The sequence below is a fragment of the Agelaius tricolor genome, unplaced genomic scaffold (genome assembly GCF_023055355.1).
Source record: "Agelaius tricolor isolate 1412-34295 unplaced genomic scaffold, bAgeTri1.0.p SCAF_3, whole genome shotgun sequence".
Taxonomy (NCBI): domain Eukaryota; kingdom Metazoa; phylum Chordata; class Aves; order Passeriformes; family Icteridae; genus Agelaius; species Agelaius tricolor.
In genome coordinates, this window is record NW_027269263.1 from 12,501,642 (window position 1) to 12,524,976 (window position 23,335).

The 23,335-nt window shown below is 47.6% G+C and overlaps 1 protein-coding gene and 1 long non-coding RNA gene across 3 annotated transcripts in view; one reads left to right on the forward strand and one right to left on the reverse strand.

The window, feature by feature from the left end:
• Positions 1-9,315: 9,315 nt before the first annotated feature.
• Positions 9,316-13,027, reverse strand: LOC139587853 (uncharacterized). The gene is made up of 2 exons (XR_011678518.1): positions 12,465-13,027; positions 9,316-9,794 (listed from the first exon to the last, which is right to left on the reverse strand). It is a non-coding gene; the product is annotated as an uncharacterized lncRNA (long non-coding RNA).
• A 1,074-nt stretch (positions 13,028-14,101) lies between these two features.
• The window catches only part of KDM7A (lysine demethylase 7A), a 61,956-nt gene continuing 52,722 nt past the window's right edge, over positions 14,102-23,335 (forward strand). For both annotated transcript variants that reach the window (XM_071422500.1, XM_071422501.1), the window contains exon 1: positions 14,102-14,640. In XM_071422500.1, coding sequence (XP_071278601.1) covers positions 14,117-14,640 — 524 coding nt within the window. In that variant the 5' untranslated portion in view covers positions 14,102-14,116. The remainder of the gene's footprint in view (positions 14,641-23,335) is intronic.

Sequence of the window (23,335 nt, forward strand, 5' to 3'; positions counted from 1 at the left end):
GAGGTCTGGCCTGAGTCTCTCACACTTAGGCTGTAAAAGGAAGGCAGTGGGATGAAAAAAACCACATAACATGTGGGGATTAGGCTCTGCTGTCTTGCTGTCCATCACCTCCGGTGCCTGGGAGGTCTTGTGGAGAAGAGAAAAAAATCTGTCCTGTGTTGGAAGGACAGCGGGCTCATGGAGGGATGAGAGGCAAGAAGGGAGGGGAGAATAATAATCCATGAGCAGCAGTCCAGCAGCTGAGATCTGTAGGCTGTGTGCAAGTGCCCAAGTGGTGAGTTGAGGGCTGTTCCCCTTGGGCTGAGTAAGGGGCTCATCTGCGTTATCTGTAGTATCGTCAGCATGGCCAGCCAAATGTTTGTCGGTGCTGCTTGGGCAGCAGTTGCCTTTAATAATTGTTGTTGAACACTGATTTTTGGTCAGTGCAGATGGGTGTCTTGGTTTCCAGAGGTGAAAACCAGCCCTCTGCCAGTAAGAGCAGAGAAGCAGTAGGTATGTGAGCAGGTGAGACCTTCACTGGTGTCAGTGTTTGACTGCTAGAGAGGTCTCCCAGCTGCCCCAGGCAGGGGCCTGTTCTGGGTGGATAAAATTCCTTTCTGGTTTGGCTTCCTGCTACAAACACTGTCTGTGTCTGTTTACCTACTGGGCTTGCACTGGGGACAGGCACCTGGTGGTTAAAAGCAATGCATGTCTTCAAAGGAGATCACAGAGTGCACGGCCATTCCAGTGCAGACATATTTTCTCCTATCTGATCTTCTCCACCTTACCCTGTGAAAACCACCTATTAGAACACTGCTGTCTCAAAAGAATCTTGCTATGATGCTGATAGGGTTGCAGGAGGGCAGGGAGGTTGTCAACTGTGGTTTTTATTTTTCTTTTTTTCCTTCTGTCCTTTCCTTATGTTCTGCTGGCAGGAGGGCTGCTGGCAGCACTGCCTTGTGACCTGGACAACACAGAACTTAGTAGCCTTTCTCAGCTCTTCTTCCTACAAGAAACTCTCCTTTGAAAGGAAACCTTTCTTCCTCAGATACACATCCTAAACTTGGTGGTGTAGGGCCACTTATAAAGACATGGGAACTGGGAGTAAAGACATGGGAACTGGGAGGAAATAGTAACTTATGGGTTTTTCCTTTGTTTTTTGGGGATTTTTTTGTGGTGTTTTTTTTTTCCTCTAATAATAAAAATGAACATATATTCTAGGAGTTCTATGAACACTTTTATGGGATTCATAACATTCATGAAGCATGCTATTCCACCTCTGTTCCAGAGGCAGCCTTAGCAGTGCTGAATTTTGCTCTCCCCAAGGCCTGCTGGCCACACTGTTCCTGACACTGTCTGCTGTGCAGTTTGGGTTTGCAGTGAGAGCACACTGCTAACTCACACACTGCTTGGCAAGCCTGTGACTCCCAGCTCCTTTTTCACTGGGCAATTACTTGGCCAGTCTGTTCCCAGCCCATGTGGATGCCTGTTGTTACTCCTCCCCAGGGCAGAGCTTTGCACTCCTGTTCCTGTGCTTCATGAGGCTGCTGTTGACCCAAAAACTGAATTTCTCAGGGTTGTTTTGTGTCCTCAGTTTGCTGAGAGTATGATCATTCTCCCAGGCTACATTTAAAAGGTTTTTATAACTCCTTGAGAACTACTGAGTTCAGTCTTGCCGCATCTCAAAGGCTTGCTGGCGGTCTCAGCAGACACATGTTAATGGTAACCAAAGGGGCAGGGTACTGCTTTTCAACAAGTACTTTCTTAATTAAAATAAGAAGGCTTTAACAAAAACAGATCCAAAGCATAAGTAGCCTGGTTGAAAAGAGAATCTGAAGTATTTAACTTCCCCCACAAAGATGCCGCTCAGGCAGTTCTGGGGTGGTCCTGGGCTAAGCGATGCCTGTGCTCCAGTGGCAGGAGCTCCTGCACTCCTCGTGCAATCAGGAGGGTTTCAAACACTCTTCATCAAGGACATGAGTCAGTTTAACTCTCCCTGGGGAAAAAAAGAGTCCCTTTTACCTTGTAACTTAATCCAGTCAAGAGTGGTCCCTCCTCTGCAGCCCTTTATAGTATTGAGTACCATCAGAGAAACTTCTCCAGGAGAGAGGGCTCACAAGCCATTTCTCCTCTAGTGAGAATAGGCAGTTTATTTTCTTGGGGAAATCAAAACTTCTGGCTGCCCCCATCCTTTCCCTAGTGTTTCCTGAAATGTTTAACAGCATCCTCTTTGCCTGTTTCCCAGAGACTGAGTTCCTCTCTGCGGTCAAGGTTCCTCTTCCCTCCTCCTTAGTCACTGAGAAACAAGGACCTTGTTAATACGTCTTTGCAGGGAAAACAGATGATCCTGATGGCCAAAATACACCATTTCTTCTGGTAAGTGGCTGCAGAAGTAGAACTTTGTTCCTTTCTCTAATTGTATTTGCTTCTGCAAACATGAGGGAGAAGGATGATTTCTCCCACCAGACAAAAAGTGCATTTGTAAGTGTGGGGAGTGTTTAGTGGTGCCTTGTAATAACACACAGAAAGGAATCGCCTCTGAACTTCCTTCCCACCAGACCCTGCCTTTGATTAGAGATGACAGGTGATGTGTCTGTGCAGGTTTGGCACTAGGCACTGGTACCCTGCAAACAGAAATGAACATCTCTCTTCTAATAGGCCTGAAATAGTGGCCCTTTATGGGTCACAGCAAGCAGCAGCAGAGTATTCTCAATTGATGCCAGAAGTGGTTGATAAATCACCGATTGCTCCGACAAAATGCTTAAAAATTAAGAATACTTCCAGGAACTTTACTTGGGTGTTTTTAACTCTGACCTTCACAGGGCACAGATATTTACAAAGAATAATCCAATTATACTGTTCATTATAAAGTATGGACATAAGCCCTGTTTAAACAACAGAACTATATGCTCTCTGGACATGTGCAGGTTTGGATGAGCAAGCAAGCACACCTGTGCATCACCCTGCGATTCCGTGCGGCCTTGTCTGCTGACAGTCAGGCCCCATGCTGTTACCCACACTGGTGTGGGCAGTAGCTGCACAGCAAATGGAACCTGTTTGGCTCTCTTACTTGTGAGCCTGCAGGGAAGCCGAGGGTAGTAGAGGATCTTTGGTTGCTCTGCTGGTGGGGAGGGACTTGTAATTGCTGTGTAACCTCTTCTGGCTGGGTAACTTGATCACTGCAACAGACACACACCAGGGTAATTAGTGGTGATCCCAGGCCAGGCAGGATTCAAAGCATGCCACCTGCTCAGAAACTCTTGATTTGATTTTGGTTTTGATGCCATCCTGCCCAGCGACACCTTAGAAAGACTGCACTCAGCTCCACCCATCAGCAATGAGCTCTCACATTCTTTTCCTTTGTGTCCTTCTTTCAGGTTCTCTGTGTGCACCCTCACTGCATCCATCGGGGTGACCCGGCTCCACATCTGCCAGGGTCACTTTTCCCTCCAAAGGAAAGGCTCCTCAAGAACAGCAGATAGAAAACCAGCCTTGGGAACTCTGCAGTTTTTCGGAGGTGAGCTGGCTTGTGTGGGCTTAATGGCCTGACAAGAGGCTGGTTGTGGGAACCACAGCAATTCCCCTGCACACAGTATCTCCCAGTGCTGGGGGATACAGCCCCGTTGCTCTCATCAGACTCTGTGCTGCCACACTGACTCCACGACCCATCTCTGCTTGTCCACTTGGTTAATTTTTCAAGTGACATCATATATTGAACACTTTAAGTTGGAGCACTGGAGGTGTAATTAGATTAAGGTACAATTCCAGCTGCAGGGGATAGAGACACTTAAAACATGCAGTGTAACCTGCTTTCTTGACAGAGAATTTCCTCCTAAACCTGGGGACCCTTTTGGGCATCACTTGGGTGCAAAACTGTTTTGTCATAAGAGGAGGAAGGAGAGGGGTGCAGTAGTTGAGCAGAGCTAGCTCCTCAGGCACGAGGTGGTGAAGGAAGCCTGCCTCATGACCCCAGGTGGTGTGCAGTGGCTGTCTCTGAGCAGATGGGCAGTGGATGCTTTCTCTGCATGTCTCTTTTATTCCTAGGAAACCTGCACAATATGCTTTTCAAGTCTGCTGTTCCAGAAGAGCAACTGAACACGTGCTGAACTTTGATCCTGTGAGTGAGTGCTGGTGTTAATAAGTTACAAACTGACCTGAATGCTCTGCAGGAGCCAGAGGTAGCCTGGGGGAAATTCTCTGCTTTTCAGTAAGAGGCACCTTGTTACACCTCATCCCAATCCCATCAGCTTCATTAACTCAGGCAGCCCCTCCAAGCTTGGATTTCACAATGGCTCTTGTATTAGCTCAGCTCTGGGCTGATGCAGCAGCCAGTTCTCCAGCTGCTGAAATGCCACTCTGCAGCTTGGTGCTGGATTGGGGGAAGAGAGCTGCTGTGTCCCTTTTTGCCTGGGGAAACAGGGAGGAGTCATGGAGAGAGGCCAGGAGCTCTGCCACCAACCTGCTGCCCAGCAGGTCTTTCCCCTTTCTTTCCCAGGTATTTCCCCTTTCTCCCAGTCTTTCCCCTTTCTCTGACTTTTTGAAGATGAAGGCCTTTTGCTTCTATCTGGCTTTTTGCTTTATCTGCTCTCAGAGTCTTATTTGGTGGCTTTAGGAACAACTGTCTTGCTTCTGTAGCTTAGATGTTGCTGAGAATCTCTTGTCCATCAAACCTAGTATGATTCTTGCTTATAAAACACAAATATACTTTACAAGATCTGCTGAGGCTTCACTGTGAAGCAGGAAGTGATGCTGTTTAGATTCAAGGTTTCTACCTTTATTTCAAAGTAGGAATTTTAGAGTTTTCTTTAGGAAAAATGTATTCCTGAACAAAGCCTGTATGGACGCCTCCCTGTTGGTGGCCATAGAAGTTTTTCTCAAGAATTTATTTATAATTTATTTAAGATATGCCAAATATAATGAAAAAATAGGAAGAGAAACTGTATTTTTGGTAGAGCCTTCCTCTTTAATGGCACTCCTTAGAACCAGAAAATGTCAGAACCTGTTTCTCCAGAACAAGACTGAGAAATGGGCTTTTTAGTTGCATGTTGTCTCCTCACCATCCCTGTTTCTTGTGGATACCCTCAGGCTCCACTAGCAGCATCCCTGCAGCAAATGTCTTGGTTCTTATACCTGGACCCTGTTCTATGTGCCAGAGCTCTCAGCACTGCTGTCACAACTGTGGAGCAGGAGTGTGCTGGGCTCCTTTGTGGCCCTAGGTGCTGTCCCTCAGGTTTGGACCTTTCCTCTCTTCTTTGCCTTTGCTCCATTTGCCATATTGTTTGAATGACACCCAGATCATTGCAGGTATTTCTGTGCGTGACTAAGATTGGTTGCGTGAGCAGTGCCTCAGAGACAACTGAGGGTGGCCAGGGCAGGGACTGCACAAGCCAGAGTGCTGAGTCCAGGTGAGCCAGACCTCTTTGGGGCTCTCTTGCCAGAGCTGATCCACATGCTACAGCTGCCGTGGGACCAGGAGCGCTTTGTCCTTTGGGCAGTGTCATGGGCACCGCAGGGACATCCTGCTCCCTGTGCTGGAGAGCATCCCTGGCTTTCCCCTTCCCTCTGTCCTGGCCATTCCAATGCCAGTGTGCAGTGGGAGGAGAGTTAGCAGTGTGCTGCAGCTGGGGACTGACCCCTCGGGAGTGTTTGGCAATTACAGCTCTGCCCTGAGACAAGGCAATCTGGATCCTGCCACCAGCCCTGCAGGACCTGGGGGGTTGCAACCCTGCAGCCACAGACGCGGCTCGCACAGGGGGTGCCACAGCTACTGCTTCACAAAGCAGTGGAGGCTTGGCAGAGGCGTCTGTGCTGCTCCTAAGGCTGGGAGGGACACAGGTGGTGTGATGGGTGGTCTGTGCTCCCAGATCTGCTCCCTCACTGCCCCCTCTAGCCAGCAGCACCAGCCCTTGATCAGTGATGGGGAGTTAGGGAAGCTCTCACTGTCACTTCTGCAGGACCCGGTGACCATTCCCCACCTCCCAAAGGCATCACAGGCTCACTCTCTGGAGGGAGAAAAAGGTGCTCAAGAAGGGACCGCCGAGTGCCCTGTGTGCGTGGAGAAACACCCGTGCCCCGTCCGTCCGTCTGTCTGCCCTGCTCCCTACCTGCCCCGTGTGGCAGGAGCAGAGTGGGCCTGTGGGCCCGTGTGCCCAGCATGGGCCCGTGAGCCAGACGGGCACGCACGGCAGGGCCAGGCCAGGGAGCTTTCCACATCCGAGGGCTCCCTCCAACAAAGCCGTGTCTGTCCTGCTCCCACTATTCCTGCCTGTGCGGTTGGGGACCGGGGGGCCGGAGGAGCACAAAGGAGCCCAGACAATAGGGCGAGCGGGAGCGCTCCTCACACCCATGGCGGCGGGCGAGCGGGCTTTGTGTGCAGCCGGGCCTCCCTCGGCGGCGGGGGCAGGCGCTGCCGGCCGCCCCGCGCCGCTCCTTTGTTCGCTCGCTGCCTGCCAGGGGTGAGACAGGCAGGTGAGCGCCGCGCCGCGCAGGGGGCTGGCGGCGTGCGGCGGCGGCCGCATATTAATGCATTTCTGCAGCCTGTCGCTGGATGCTCGCTTTGATTCATGAGGCTCCTCCGTCGGATGCGGCCGGCAGGGAGAGCGAGCAGGGAGACAGCTATACAGCTATTGTCTGCCAGGCCCGCGGCCCTGCCGTGCTGCTCCGGCGGCTGCCACAGCCCCTTTTGGAGCTTCGCACCTTCGCCCCGCCGTCCTTCCCGCCCGGCGTGTCCGTCTGTCCAGGCCGGGGAGCGGTGGGACTGTCTGGTACCCCAGGCGTGTCCCTGCTGGGCTGGGGAGAAGGCAGGTGGGCAGCAGGCAGCTCTCCAAACACCTCCGAGTGCAAGGTGGGGTGTCCGGGCAGGGCTGTGTCCAAGGAGGGCTTGTGCAACTAAAACCACTTCCACCCAGTGCCTTAGTGACACCAGCAAAATAAAATACCCTTGGTGGCTTTTTTTTTTTTTTTTTTTTTTTTTTTAATGGCTGCTGTAGATGTCACGTTACACTTCATGACTGGCTATAATTTTCAAACAAAGCAAATAGGCAGCTGGTGGACAGGTATTAACCAGGCAGCAGTCAGCCTGTCTTGAAAAGGCTGATTCAGGTATAGCATTTGATAATGCTCATGTGGGAAGGGTGTGGATGATAATCCCAGAGAAGAAAACAAACTGGACAGAGTGCACTCCATCATGCTGACAAAGAACTGGATTGTACATGCTGGGGTGCAAATAGGATTGTTTGCATATTCAGCTGACTCGCTCTTCTCTTTTCCCCTTCCCTGAGCATAGGTGGTGCCTGACTTCCTTGGGGAGCTGTTTGAGTTGGGGGACAAATGTGTATGGGGGAGGGGGTAAAGGAGCATGTGGAGGAGAATGAGAGCAGAGAGGATGTTGATTTTAGGGGCTGCAATGGCTAGCTAGTGGGGAAAATGTCCAGGGACAGGGTTTGTCGGACTGAATATAGGAAGCTACAGATATGCTAGTCTGACAGGCTTCCTTTTATATCCCTGACATGCAGCTTATCCCACTCTGAAATAGACATTAGCTCTCTAGAGCAAAATAAAAGTCCAAGATCTGATTTTTTTGTCCCCCTTTCTTTCTTTTTTCTCAGCTGTCAAGGAATAAAGCTGAACTGAGGGGGAAAGGAGCATTTATTCCCAGTGGATAAAGAGAGAAAGGCTGAAATGAAGGATTTTCTCCAATGATAGCACTCCCTGAGCAGCAAACCCCACCTCTGAGTTTCCAGTAAATCTGTTGGGAGTACAAAGCAAACCAATCCAGAAACGTCAAGGCATATTTACTGTCCTATTAACCTGGTGCCCCATTCCCTCTCTGGCACACGCTGGCAGCACACAAAGGTGTGTCCCAGTGCTGTGTGCTGGGGAGGGAGCATGGCTGTGAGCCCAGCTGGGGCAAGGTGACCAAATGGCTCCCGACTCCTGCTCTGCAGCCATCACAGCATGGAAAAGGGGTGCTGGAGGTGAGCCTCTTCTGGGAACAGTGGTGCTTGGGGGCTGTGCCAGTCCTTTGTGCTGTCTGCTCTCAACAAGACAGAAATTTAAGTGCAACAAGGAACTTGCACACACTTATCTGCAGCTGAAGCCAAAGCAGCTTCTGTTAGGGATCACCTAGATTTGGCTGCTGTCAAGTACTGCATGCAAATAAGATGGGTTTCCTGAATGCCATATTTTACGTGGTGACATATCTAAAACTTTTGGAAAGAGGTTTTTCAAATAAGCTTGTCTTTAAGGTTTTTGTAGGTGTCTTTTTTACTTTTTCTTTTTTTTTTTTTTTCTTCTTGTGAAGAGAATTGGGCAATCACAGAATTTTGGTGAAAGTTGCCTCGTATTCTCTTGCTTCATAGCCCATGGCCATCCTGAAGAATAAAGGAAATGCTGATAAATTTGTTATATTCCCCATCTAATGCTCCTCTCTGCTGTCTTCAGAGCATGTCCTACCCCTAGTTGCTCTGTTAACTTGTCTCTGCTTATAACACTTGGTACATAAAACACAACTGGGCGCTTTTCGCTCTGATTAAAATCATGCTGTGCAATAGGAAATACAAATTAGCTCTGGCCTTTGGGCTCCTGACAAGTTTCCAGCGCGGCTTTCAACACCACAGAGATTGTGTAACTCCATCTGTGTGTGCTCTGCGTGGTGACGTCTCCCCCTCCGTCATGAGCTGGGCTGGCTGCCACTCACCCAGGTTCAGCTGCTAATACTTCAAGCAGCTTTTAGAACTGAAGGAGGAAGAGATGTTGCCAGCAGCTTGGTGAAATGCAGAAACCAGCTTTTCCTTGCCAGAGGACTTTGTGGGAAGAGGTAAAAGGAGGAGGACTTCCTAGGTAATTCCCCTAGTCTTGATGTTTGTGCAAGAACCTCCCTTTTGAATGAATGACTGGGGAGCTCAGCACAGGAGAGCCAATGCTTCAGTACAAGATTAACCCCTGAAGGAAGAGCACAGTAGCCTCTTATTCAAACTGCAGCTTAAGTTTGTGTTGCCGTGAAGTGCACAGCACTTTCCTGCCTCCTCCAGGGACTCGAGCCAGGCATGCTGTGTTACATCATTTCAGTGTTGCTCACAGGAGGGCTGAGGCTCCAGCTATCGTGTCACATTTTCAACAGAAACCTTTTAAGTCTCGGCGACTTCCTGTGAGGATGCTGAAGCAAACAGTGCCCAGACCTGGGAGTGAACAAGTTGCAAATGACATCGTGGGTTTGAAATGCTGCGTGGGCACGGCGTGGGTGAATGTTCCCTGCACTGGGTGTTTTCTAAAGGTCTCTGAAGCATGAGGCATGACTGAATGACTTCTGTTTTCTTTAAATGATGAGTGGGAGAATTTTGAATCGTTGGTCTGCTTTTATTTTTGTTAAATGTGTGTGGGCTGACAACATGACTCAGTATTTTCTCTGCCGATGCAAAGATCACACTGCCAATTCTGGGTATATTTCAGACAGTTTCCTACGGAGAACTGGAACAGGTTTTCAGCCCAGAGCTTTGTTTTTCAGCAGCCTTAAGCCTATTGATGTGAAAATAAGTGATTTTAAAAATGAGTGTTTTGCCAAAATGTACATAAATACACTGAAGAAATGACCAAACATGGGGAAAGTCCCTCTACCCCCATGTTTTCCCAACAGTTTATCTGATTTTTTTCATGGCTATCAATGTCTGATTTTTCTTTCTGATTCTCCCTAGCCTGACTTGCTGCTGGGCCATCTCTTTGTCTGCTGGATATCATCTCTGGTATTTATTTGGCTGTCCATGTCCTGCTGGGTGACAGCCACCATCCTGTGACTGATGGTTGTGAGTTCTCCCCTCCTGCCAAGAGACAAGTAGACATATTTGTGGGTACCTGTATGTGGTTCAGCCAGAAGTACCAGAAAACTCCCCTTTCTCCCTTCTGGCAACCTCCCTGCCCTGCTCTCCTACTTTTTCCTCCCTTTATGCCATGTACAGTGTATGGCATGTACTCTGGGAGATACACAAAGCAAGGCATAGGCTTTGGATGCTTTTATTGTGCAACAATCAGTGCCCTCTTCTCCCATACCTTCTTCCCTACTAATGTGCAGTGTGCTGGTGATTATGTCTCTGGTAAGAAGAGGTTTCTCACTAAGACCCTCACCTGTAGTCACAAGTCAGCATTCTAGAGCTACCAATAAACCACTTTTCCCTGCTGATAGCAGCCCTCAGCCCTGTGGACCTTGCTGAGGGTCTGTGAATGGCTAGAGGATAACACACTAGTGGATGAAGGATGTGGCACAGCAAAGGTTGTCTGTGAAGATGACGTGCCTGTAGATTCATTCTGTAGAGCGTGCAGAGTGACATGAATTCCATACACTCTGCTTATTTGATTGTTAATTTCAACCATAGAATTCCCACACTCAGTCCCTAGCAATGGCCTAATGTGACCTGTACTTGGCACCATGACCCAAACCCCACTACGGTCCTGACTGCATACTGGCCCATCCAACAGTGAGCTGTACCTGACCCATTTATTCACAAGCATGCATTACACTACTAGGCAACTGTATCGTCTTCCTATCATTCTAGTCCCTTGGTCCTAAGATTTTCTTCCTATTCCTGGCATTTTCTCTACCTTCCACTGTTCCACCCATGGCAATATTTCACCCCAAACTTAAGCCTGAGCGTGCCTATCACCCCTACAGACCTCACTGGAAGCCATTTGATGTGGTTGACTCAAGTACCTTTGCAGGCTTATCTCATAATGATAAGAAACATCAGGTAGCAGGCCTTATAATTTCTGCACAATCCTCACGTTATTCAGGAAGAATCCTACACTTAAAGCCCTTTTTACCCTACAGCCTGATTCCAGCCTTAAGGATAAACTATCAGCCAGCATCCCTTGAATCACAAGCAGAAGCATTGTGCCTTACTGAGCACCAGCACTCAGGCTTTCCCTGAAGAGCAAGCAGAGGTGGTGCTCTTTAGTCCTTGGTGCCCCAGTCTCTAACCCTGACTTCAGTGTCTGATGAAGATCCAATGCTCCTTACTCATAGTCCTGAACTCTGAGTGCCAGAGCTGCTCACCCCTGCCAGCCCCAGCCCCAGCCCCATACATGACTGTTTCTAACGTTCTTGCTGGAATTCAGGCATGGAGATGGAGGCAGTCACTGGGACTTGCTTGGTGTACAAGCTGTAAGTTGTGTTTTTCAGAGCTTGGACTTGATGGGGCAGAGCATGTTTTGGTGGATTTTAGGGTGGAAAGATTACATTTGGGCATGGCTTGAAGAGCTAACTGGCTTGCTCAGCTGCTGAGGGGATGGTAGGCTGGGTACAAGACAGGGCATGGGGCAGTGTGACAGTATCTGTACATCAGTGAGTGAGCAGGCAGTCATGGTCTGTGTCACTGATCACTCTCCTTTCCTAAAACAAGCTTCATTGTTCCCACCTTCTTAATTCTCATTGCCCTTCCACTGGTTCTTCATCACTGTCTGTAGCCTTTTTCCTCCAGCCTTTGGATTTCCAGAGCTACCAGCTGCCCTAGAGCTGGTTGTTCATCTCTCCCCAGCTCTCTGTCATTGCTGCCTTGGCTGTTTCTGGCAGTCAGAGCTCAGCCAGAGGCCCATCATATGAACCCTATGCCGCCTACTAGAAGGTGGTCTGCACACTGTATTTCACATTGGTGTGTCTTGCTGGTTGGGAGACAAGAATGGAGACTGCTATGGCCTCAGGCATCTTCAGGTATCGTTGTGTAGCTGTGAATATTGAGCTTGCTTCTGAAGTTTTTTTTAGTACTGGCCTTTAAACTTGCTTCATTTAATTTTTTACATTGAAGGTAGGTATTGCATTTTTTGTTTCTCAGCTGTGTTTAGTAAGATTGTCATAGAAAAGCTCTTCAAGTTTCTGGAAAGAATACTTATTAAAAGGGGGTTTGTAATTGTTATGGTGTGTGGTCCTCAGCTTTCCTGAACTTTTGCTATGTTACATTCAAGCATAGTCTACTGTTTGTGAAAGACAGCTTGGAAAGAGAAAAGCTGACAGCAGGTCAGACAGAGGGAGATGGAGCTGGTTTATGCCACTTTTTTTGCAACAGATGAAGTTGGCATTCCCCGCCTGATTAAGGTGCAGCAGACTGAATCACTAACACACCTTGTTCTGAAATAAATCACAGTGACAAAACGACATTGCTTGTGGCAGTAGGCAAAGTGCTTATTAAACCGCGAGCGGTACTTTGCATGCTTAAGAGCACAACTTCTCTTTTTCAAAAAACAAACAAACAAACTTTTTTTTTTTTTTCCCATAATCAGTGCCAGTGAAGGGCAGATCCCCACAAGGTGCTGAGTCCAGCCTGCTTCCTCATTCTTCGCACTCTCACTGATGGGTTGCTTTCTCCTGTGTCAAGTGAAAACTTCCTCATCCAGCCCGGTAGCGCTGGACTCGCCCTGAGCCCGGCCAGGTCTCCTCCCCTCGCAGTGCAGCCCCAGCCCATCTCCCCCAGGGATACCCACCCCATTCCCACCTGCCTTACCAAGGGGGGGCTCGGCGGGTTTGTCCTTTGCAGACACTTCCCGATACACAACACGTCTGCATTTTTATGGCCAGTTTGGATAAAGACATGACTCCAGCTGGTAACTGCAGCTTCCAGATAAGACTGACCCCGTGACAATGTAAGAAACACCCAACTAAGGAGCAAGGAGCTGTCCATTTTCAGGCTCCAGGGTGGCTACACACACCAACACTTTGTTGCACAAACACAGAGAAACCACTCTAACTGGAACAGTTCTCTTGGTAGTCGTTACCTTATCTGTAATTGATTCTGCAAGAGTTTGCCGGCCCTACCATTAGAAAGCAACTTCCTGCATGTGTCTTTGAATCAGATTAATAAAGGGAAACAATATTTTTAATGACAGAGCCTCTTGGTATGTATTATTTCCTGAAACTCTGAAATCGTCATTTTTTGCCTTACTGGTGTTTCTTGCCCCTAATAAATTTTACATCAGCTTTTTAGAAGACTGAGGGTCTATGGCCCCATTTTGAGTTGATGAAATACGAGGTGTGTTGGAAAGCTAAAGAGTATTCAAACATCCACAAACAACATCCTGCAGGTCAGAACCTTGTGCGCTTTCTAAATAGATCAGGGTTTTGTTCCAGAATCTGGTATTTCTTGAAGATATCCTCTACACTTCCTTTATTTCTCTGTGTCATTCTCCATGCAGTCACAGAGCCTGCGTGCTAGATTTATTTGTTTTACATTTCTTTGCTGTCCATTTTGCTGCCAAATCATCATCTCGTGTTGCTTGTCTTATATAAATGTTAACATTAGCAAGCTTCACAATAACAGTCTGGAAAGGAAACATTTACTTCTGAGCTTCCCTCTGCCAAACAAACCTACAGCGTTTGCTTTTTTGTGGCTACTAGTGGTTAAGGCCATGGGTTGTAAAATTATAATGCTGTAGGCAGTGTCTATTACAGTTATGATCCCTATAACATGCTCTTGGACATATTTATTGTTTCGCTTTTAAATTGTTACATTCAGTGTGGAGGACATGGCTCTCCATTCCCTCATACAATATAATCTCCATAGGTCCTTGAAAGGCTGCAGGAAAAAAAAAAACACCAACAACTCTGTTTTAAAATCTACTTTTTTTGTTCTCGATGACACATAATGAAAGCATCAGTGTTACTTTTGTGTCCTGAAAGAAAGGGTGACGGCATGGAACGGAACAGCACATGATGCGCACGTAGGCAGCGAGCTTGACAAGAAATAAACCATTGCCACCCCCGGCTGGGCAGCGTGGAAGCGCCGGCTCCTCAGAGGGGCGTCCGGACGGGCTGGGGCAGCGCCGGGCAGGGCAGGGCAGAGCAGAGCAGCGCCGGGCAGGGCAGGGCAGAGCAGAGCAGGGCAGTCCGCCCCGGCCGCCGCTCTCGTTACATAACGGGGGGACGAAGGGGGGGGTGGGCGGCGCGCGCCGCGTCCCGCACCCGCCTCCCCCGTGTCCTCGCGGCACCCCCGCCCCGCCCCGCCCCGCCCCTCCCCGCGTGACACCGCGAGGGGAGGGCGGGTCCCAGCGCGTGCCTCCCCGCGGCCCACCTCCCGGGAGGGGCGGCACGTGCGCGTCCCGCCCCGCCCCGCGCGCTCCACGGGGAAAATCGCCCTTTCCCCTCTCGGGCCGCCCGCGCATGCTCAGTCCCCGCCGCTTCGGGCGGCGCGGGGCGGGGCGCGGGCCGTTCGGCGGGGCGCAGGCGCGGCGGGGACGGTCGCCGGGCGGGGCGGCCGGGGCGGTGCTTCCCCCCCACCCCCCTCCCATCGCCGTCCCCGTCCTCCTCCTCCTCCCGCCTCCACGGGGGCCGGGTGACGCACGTGCGCGCGCCCCCGCGCGCTGTTGTCCGCTCGCTCCCGTGCCGCCCGCCCCGTGCGCGTGCCAGCCGGCGGCGGGGGGCGCGCGCGGCGTGCGGGGCCGGCACGCGCGCTGTTGTTATTGGCGGCGCCGCCGCGGCCGCGGCGGAGGGAGCGGGGCGGGGGGGGAACGGGACGGGACGGGGAGGAGCGGAGCGGGGCGGGCGGCTCAGTCAGGGAGTTCTTTAAAGATGGCCGGAGCGACGGCCGCTGCCGCGACCCCCGTGTACTGCGTGTGCCGCGAACCCTACGACGTGAGCCGCTTCATGATCGAGTGCGACATCTGCAAGGACTGGTTCCACGGCAGGTAAGGCGCCGGGAGCCGCGCCGGGGCCGGGCGGCGCGGCGGGGCAGCCGCCGGGCGGCACCGGGCACAGGCGGTGGCAGTCGCCTTCCCCCCTCCCGCCGGGGGGGACAATGGCTGCGCGGCGGCAGCACGGGGGGAGCGGCGGGCGCTCGCCCGGTCCGGCTCCCCCCCCCGCTCGCCGCGGGGACAGTGCCGGCGCCGGCGACCGTCCCTGGGCACATGGGTCCGTGGCTGTGAGGGGGCGGACGGGCCGGGCCAGGCGCGGGGGGGGGGCTGGTTACGAAAGAGCAACAGATGCGGGGCTGGCGGGGCCGGGGCCACCCCGAAGTTGTGCCGACTCTGCGGAGGCGTCGCGTGTCCCCCCGCGCCCTCGGGGGGTCTCTCCCGGGACAGGGCGGTCTCCCGGCGGAGAAGTGCGGACACCGGGGTTGTCCCCGGCCGGGTGCGAGCTCCGGGCTGCCCGTGCGTTTTGTCCGGGGGGCGGCGGAGGAGGAGAAAGAGGGTCGCCCCGCGCCTCTCGCCGCTTTGACGTTTCCAGCCCGGTCCCGAGCGGCCGCCGCCGCCGCGCGTGTGTTTTGCGAGCCGAGCGTGTGAATAATAAAAGGCCCGTCGGCAGCCGCTGCGAGCGGGAGAAAGCGGCGGCGGCGGAGGGGATTCACGGGCAGTTAAACAAAGGAGCAAGTTGGGGGCCGGTGGCGGCGGCGGCTCGGCCGGGCCGGGGCTGCGGGGCCGCTCGGTGCCGCCCCCGCCGTGCGGGGAGCGCCGGGGAGCGCGCGGCGCCCGTGATTGACAGCCCGGCGTTTAAATACCCCGAGCGGCAACAACAACAGCGGCGGCTGCCCGCGCCGCGCCCCCTGCCGGCCAGGGCCCGCAGCGCCGCCCCCCGAGCCTGCCCCCGGGCCCGGCGCTCGCAGCGCCCCAGCGGGGGCCGTGCGCGGGGTTGTAGTTGTTTGGGTTTGTTTTCCCTTCGTTTATTTTCCTGTTTCTGCCCCTCAATCGGCAAAAGACAAACGCCGACCGAAAGTAGGTTGCGTATTTAGGTGTTACTTAACAGTAATTGTTACACACGGGTGTTTTGTTGCCACGTTTGAGGAGGAAAGGAAGGCTCGCAGCGTTTCAGATGTTTACTTGTTTGATTTGTTCTTTGTACACGGGCTTCTCCCGGCTCGAACCGCAGTATAATAGAAAGTGTGAAAAGGGCTTTGTAAACTATAAAAACTGGCAAAACAGGATTGTTGTACCTTAAAAACAACCTCTCATTAATATTTTTAACTAGACTGCTACTACTCTTGCCAGTACTGTTGTTTAGAGAGAGACACACAGCAGCTTAATAGAAGTTTGTCAGAACTCGGTCACTGTCTGCAGTGAAGGTGCAGGCATTGCCTGAAGTGCTTGTTACAGGTTCTTTCTCTTCCAAGTCTTCTGCATTTGTGTAGTTGCTCTTTCAGAATGTCCTGGCAATTGCTCAGGTTCCATGCAGGCCTTAAATGCCAGCCTTGTGCATCAGTATTGCTGGGGTATGGGTGAACTAAATTTCTGAAATCGTTACGGGGAGAAAAGCATTGCCTGATCTAAAGGTGGGACAGACCACTTGGTTGCTTTCTTGGATCTTGATGTGCAAAAAGCTCCCCACAGGCTCCTGTGATTGAGCTCTGTCACGTAATGGTAGAAGAAGCCTGTTAGCACTGAACTGCCTTGATAGTCTGAAATCCTAAGAGTGGAAATTAAGCAAGCAGGCCAGCAAGAGCTGGCAACAGCCATGCTGCTTTGGGATTTGGTTGCGTGCTCACCCAGTCTCATGACTAAGGGACAGGTTTTTGGGAGACTCCTTTCCTCCTGCCAGCTGTGCTCTGCTCTGGGAGTGCCTTTCCCCTTGCTGTAAGAGTGTATGAAGACAGTTACATAGCTTGTGTAAGAAAACACACACTCTCAGATCTTGAAGTTTTTGGTGAACTTCTTAGTTTCATGTATTCTTGATTTTATTTCTTTTTAAATTTTTTCCCCCGGCCTGTGGAATGGGACTGATGTGTGTTCTGTCTTAAGAAACATATAAACCCAGGCTGTGGTGTGCTAGCATGATGCCTAGCGCATGTTATTGGATTATGGACTCTTTGCTGCCTTCCTGTGTATAGTGAAGAGAATGCCCGAAGAGTACAGTGGAGGCTGTACAAAGTCTGTTCTGGCAGATTGTTACTTAGTCCCTTCAAATTTTTATGTGATTTTTTTTTTTTCCCTGTGTGTTCTTCTTGCACTCTCTGTCTTCAAATGATTTGTACTTTGGTTTGCTATTATCAATATATTAGTATTGTGAAATACGCGTTTTATTGCTTTTGGCAAATATATATTGGACGTGCTAAAGCAGATGTTTTGTTATGCCGGGCAAGGCTGTGAACCTGCTTTGTGGGTTTCAGTTACTCTCCGAGTGGGCCTAACATCCAGCCACAGTCTGGTGTAATTACCCCTTGTGAACAAAAGAGCGTAACACGGGTGCCTGAGCGCTGTTTGAGGCTTCGTCGCCTTCCTGAATGGCTTGTGAGAGTGCAGAGACTACAGAGCTTTAGATGTGACAAACTGTCAAAGCTTTCAGACGTGCAAATCCATTTATATTTTAGACAATTTTTGTGTTTTCCCCATCATTTTATCTGCTTTAAATGAAAATGTCACATTAAGCTGATTCCCGCTTTCTGACTTGTCTAGAATATACTGCAGCTAGAATGAAGCATAAGAAGTCCTTTTTGCTGCTCTGTGTGTTCAGCTTTTCTTGGATCTGTTCCGTATCTCTTGAAACCTCTTTAATTTCTTGGTTTCATCTTCAAATGATATGTATCATTCTGTGATACTTCTTGTGCTGTCTCTGCCTTCCTTCGTTTTTTGATGCTTTGCCTCAGTTATTAGGTTAACAACATGCTGTCATCTTGTTTGTGTTTTTTGCTGTGATATATTCTGTGCCAAAGTTACATATCTTTTTTTAAACTGCTCTTGCAGTCAGCTCTGTTCTTGAAATATATTTGTGAAGTTTGCACAAATTCTGTTGAAATTTTTGTGCTTTTTTCTGTCCATGATACATGTACTCAACTAGATTTATATGCCTTGCATAGATGTGACTTACTCCTGTAGACTAGATCTCAGGTCAGAACAAACTGGAGTTTAAACATATAATTCAGTTTTTGTCTGCACATCGTAAGGTTGTCTGTGATATTTCAGAAGTAAAGTACTGTAGAATTGGCTTTTTGAGGAGGTTGGCTTTGTAAAGCTCTACTGGTACTGTACTAGTTGTAAAGAAGTGTGGAGAAGTCAGTCAAGTAAACTGAGAATTAAAAATGCAGGTGCCCTATGAAGTCTTGTGTGTTGCACTTTTCTGGGGATGTTTTGTTTCTCAACAAACATCCAGTGAACTTCTAACATGGCTCAATGATGAATAGATTAAGAAATTATCAAATGTGTACGTCTCAATTACAGATCTCTGCCTTTTGAAATGCCTGAAACCTTTCTAATGGTGTTTGGGTTTTTTTTTTTTAATTAAACAAAGGAAATGTTTTATTCTTCAAAGTTAGAGCAATGGGGAAAAGGGAATAAGAAAGGGAAAGCATCATTTTTTTGTTGTTGTTCAAAATTAGCAGTTTACCTGAAAATTTCTTAGTGGTGTCAACTTTGGTGTCTTCCCCTCAAGGAGAAAATTTTTTATGTTTACAGAAATAAATATTTAATTTGAGCAGCTTAGAGGGCAGTCAGGGAAGTACAGCACTAATCTGTATGTAGTGTACATAAGAACACGCTTCTGTTGCAAAGCAAAGCCAAATTGATTAAATTTATATGGAATTGTTCTTAAATTGATAGCTCTTGCTCTCAGGATTAATTTTGTATTTTGTATAGTCTAGAAAGAATTAACTTTGCCCTTTCCTACAGCAGTTCATTGGTGGTATTTTGCCATTAGGTGTTTGATGTTTTTTACAGCTTTGTCACGATTAGAAAACATTTAACAACATAATTTGAAAAGAAAGGGCATTCGTGTAGTGTTTGAAGATTATCATTTAAACTGCAGATGCCTTGAGGCCTTTTTTCCTCACATGGAGGAAAAATTCCATGCCAAAGTCACATCTGAGTGAAGTTCACATAGAACATATTCTTTCTGATATCGTCTGGGTATGAACGTGCCTTTGTTTGGTCTCTGAAGAAACACAAAACGTCTCATCCACACCTTAATATGATCTCGATGTAAAATCCAGTTTTCCCTCTTTACAGCTGTTAGGTTCCATGGTACAGGTCTGTCTGAACGCACCGATTTGTACTCTGAAGGCAGGCTTTCTCCTTAAGAAAAGAAGGAAATGCATGGGCTATAGTGACTACTTTTCCTGAATTGGTTCTTTGTTTTGGAGCTTTATACATGAGGTTCTGCACGATGGGCTTTGCCAACTCTTTGCTGCTGAAAGAGGCTGTCCTGCTCCTGGCTGCGTGCTACTATAATTCCTCTTTGCTGGTTCAGTGCTTGCCTGATTGGTAAATCAACTCTGCTCAGAAAACTGACAGAGCCCATTCTCTTGCTGGGTTAGCTTTTTGTTGGGTTACTGAGTTGAGTGGGCTTGTCCAAGGCTAGGATGAGTCCCAGAGTGTTGCAAAACACCCGAAGGAATATATTGTTGGAGATGATACTGGTGGGAAAAGACAGGAGAGTTGGTCATTATTTTTCCTCACTGCCCACTTTGGGATTGATAGCTCACCCAGTTTTGTAGAGCCTTGTTTTTGTGTCTCAAGTCACCTTGTGTGATTCTGCCTGGGCCCAGTTGCTCATCCAGTGAGGTCCAAGGGTGCAGCTGCAGGAGCACAACCCCAGAACATCTTCTGTTTGCCAGGGTAGGTGAAACTCTGGTGTCTGTCGTGGAGCTGGAGGACAAGGCGTGGTGATGCTCATGTCAGGGAATGTGGAGGTTGCAAAGAGACTGCTTACAAACATTTTCTGGTGCAGAGCTCTTTGCAGAAAATTAAGGCCTTGTACTTAGAAACATTCAGGGACCTGAACTGAATCAACAAGTACTTGTCTGGTCAACAGAGCTCTGGTCTGGCACCAGAGAACTTTCAAGCTGACTTTCTGGCTCTTGTGATGTATAAGCCTTAAATCCTTCATGTGGCAATTTGGTGGATCTTAGGGAAGTGTTTTAGACCTCAAGGGAAAGCTGATGTGTTTAATTTTACTTTTCCTTGGCATAGCCATGTTTCCTCAGAAGTAAGATGGAAGTCTCAACTTCAGTCCAATGAGCTGTGGTGCCCTCTGCCAAAGAATTAAGTAACTTGAAGTGACTTCAAGCTCTTCTAACAATACAAAAGCTGAAACAGTTTTGGTTAAACTGAAAAGAGGCTTGTTATAATGAGAATGCCAGACAAGCACTTGTGTAACTGGATGTCTGTTTCCAATCCTTTTATATTCTTCATTTGGACAAACCATTTTTTTTTCTTTTGGTTCCCATCTGTGAAGTGGGAAGACTTATTAATATATATTAAAGTTAGATGTGTTCTACCGTAATAAGCACTGAAGAGTTGCAAGTATTCAAATGGCTTCAGTTTTTGAAACTGTGTAATAACATGTAGAACTGTGTGCAAGTTTTTCTGTTTATGGTTTTCTTGAAGAACTGGCTTTATGGGAGGTAGGTGTACTTTGAAAGTTAACACTCCTTTCCTTGAGATCTGTAATTTTGTAATTTTTAAAATTTGTTCTGGAATAAAACATAGTTGATGGTTTAGCTTATGCCTTCTGATAAAGTAGCAAGGACAAGAAAAAAGCATTGTCCAATAGAGATCTGTAAGAGAACTGAATGGTACACAATTCAGCTTTTTAAATTAGTCCAACAAGATTCTAGTGAGTTTCTAAACAGTTATTTAATGGTAATAGTTCTAATTTCTAAAGCACAAATTGTTACCTTTTCAGTGTTAGTTAAAAGAGAATCAGATTTAGTTATTTAAACACTACTTCTAATTTTCTGTAATATTATAGTTCACCTATATTTTTGGTGTAATTGTTTTGTTTTGGTCTTGACTGTGCAAATGAAGGCACTCTAAGTATATGTGTAATTTAACGGTGAATTTTTTATTAGCTAGTTAATTTATGATGATTTTATATTCTGAAATGTTATTTGTTGATGCTCATGAAGCACTTCAGTATCTTCCTTTCCCTTTATGTTTAATACATAAATGATTTGAGGAATTCAGATGTTTTCAGAAGGCTCAGCTTTGTGACTTGTGTATCTAAGAACTAGAGATGTGAGAGGAGTCTGATTGTGGACTGCTGCTTGGTGCACCTAATTTCTGTATATACCTAGTAGGTGCTACAGTGCATAACGTGAAATATATTCTTTTTATTCTAAACTTATTTTCATCTGTTGATAATGATGTGTTCTCTTAGAGCAGCACATTTGCAGTAAAATGGCTTAAGCCTTACAGTGGAGTATCACTCTGTTAACTGCCAGTGGGCAAAATCACATTAACTTTGTTTTCATTCTTCATTTGTGGTTTCTAGCTTTTTTTTTGAGTTTGCACAATTGAAGATGAACTAATACTCTTCATGTAACTATTTTTACTTTCCCTACATCACGTGTAAAATAGAATACCATTGTCTCAAAACAGCTCTGAGTAATCAGTGAAGATTTCCATAGGTGCAATGCACATACTTAAAACCATAAACATGCTCAAATTTTACGTTTGTCTCATTGCTCAAATATGAAATTCAATTAATAGCATTGTTCTTGCTTTATTATCAACATATGAGACGTATTTTAGTGAAATATATAGCTTTTAAAAAGCTAAGCTATTTTTCATTTTGTCAGTCCTTTCTAATGTTTACAACATTAGCTCATGAATACACAGAACTAACAATCTATGGAGTATGAATAGTCTTGAGATGTCTGCTGTGTGGTGGTAATGTGGATTTATGTGGCTGGTAACCCTCTTCAGGTCAATTCTGCTTTTGAATGGAATTAATATTTAATACTGTTTTCTCCATTACTTCAACATTAACTAAAGTAGACTTCAAAACTGGTGTTTCTTTTTGAAAATACTGAGTTCATTGTTGCTCAGGCAGGCATAAATGCTGATGTTCGCCTCAAAAGCAAGAAAGCTTTTTTTTTTTTTAAATCCTCCCACATTATTCTGTCTTAAAAGCCAATTGGAGTAAGTATGATTGTTCTAGATTTTTAATATAGTGTGGTCTGAAGTCTATTTATTTTCACCTGAAACTGTCGGCTGACATTGTAGCTAGGCTGGGAAATTAATTTCGTAAATTTAATTGTGTTTGTTCCGTTTACATGAATACTTTATTCACTTAAAGGCTCTTAAAGCTCTCTTCATGAAAATGAGTGCAAGGAAAGGTGACTCTCTGAGAAATGGAGTCTTTGATATTGAAGATATGTGATTGCTCTGTTCTGTCATTCTTGCCACTTATCAGGCAGTATTTTCTAAAGAGAGTGACATTTTTCTTTTGGGATAGTGATGTTTGCCAATAAACGAAGTCCAGATGAGATAAATGAAGAGCAGCCAAAGAAATTGCTGTATCTTATTACCCAGCAGTACTTGTAAGACCTCTGGTTGTCTTGCTCAACATACAGATTTTTTAGTTTTGTTTCAATAACGAGAATATTTGGATCTTTTCATTAAAGGATTACATCATGCTGTTGACTTGCAAAACTTGGTGTTAAGAGCAAGCAGAAGAGGAGAAATGAGGTGTTGCAAGTCAGCACAGGGCTTTCAGGGTGCTGCTGGGCACATCTCTGAGGTGCAGAGTGCTGTACAGAGCAGTCTAGAACAGTACCAAAAGCAAGGTAGCTGTGCCAGCGGGGCACTGTGCTCAGGAAAATATTAACAGTCTGGCCCCTCAGCATAGTGTTATCCCTTATTCCATAGAAGTGTGCAGTGTTGACATATCACAGCCTCAAGCCCACTGTGTCCTAGGTATTTCTCTGTGCTTCTATTGCTTATGTAACAGAGGACCAAAATCATGTCAAGAAAACTGGTGTGCATGTGTAGTCTCTTCTATCTCGAGCTACCTTCTAACTGCAGTATTTGTCTGCCCAGAGGACACATCAGTGTGAGGCACAGGTGAGCAGCAACTTACTGCCTCTGATGCTGTGCTCTCCTGTGTGAACAATTAGGACATCCTGGGGCATCCCTTTGCATCTCCTAACACTGCAGTAAAGTGTGCTGCCCTGATGGCACGAGTATCACAGGAGTAGTTCAGGATGCTGTTCTTACTCTCACTGAGACCGCGTGGAAGAGCTGTAGTATCGAGTGATTGGCCTGATGTCCTTGCTGAGAAGTGCTTATTTAGCACTTTAGAACTGAGTGGAAGCAGATGCCTTGGCTGTACCTTCCACTTCAGCATGGTCAGCTAGCTTGTGCTTGAAGCATCATGGAACTGAAGGATTTAGGTATGAACTAGGGTTAGAGCATCATTTGAGTAGATCAGAAATTGCTGAAGCAAAGGTGCACCTCTGAAGACCTCCTGCAAATGTTACCTCCTGACTTTTATATTTTACCAGTCAGGGCAGATTCTAATTTCCCTTCAGTTTTTGGAATTGATGGCTCAACTAGCATCGCCAGTGAGAATATACTGAGCATTCTATTTCCTGGTCCTTATTTGACTGTGGAAATAAAGTTATTGTCTAATGAAAAAAGCACAAACTCTCACTTTAGAGAAGAATAAACCTCTTTA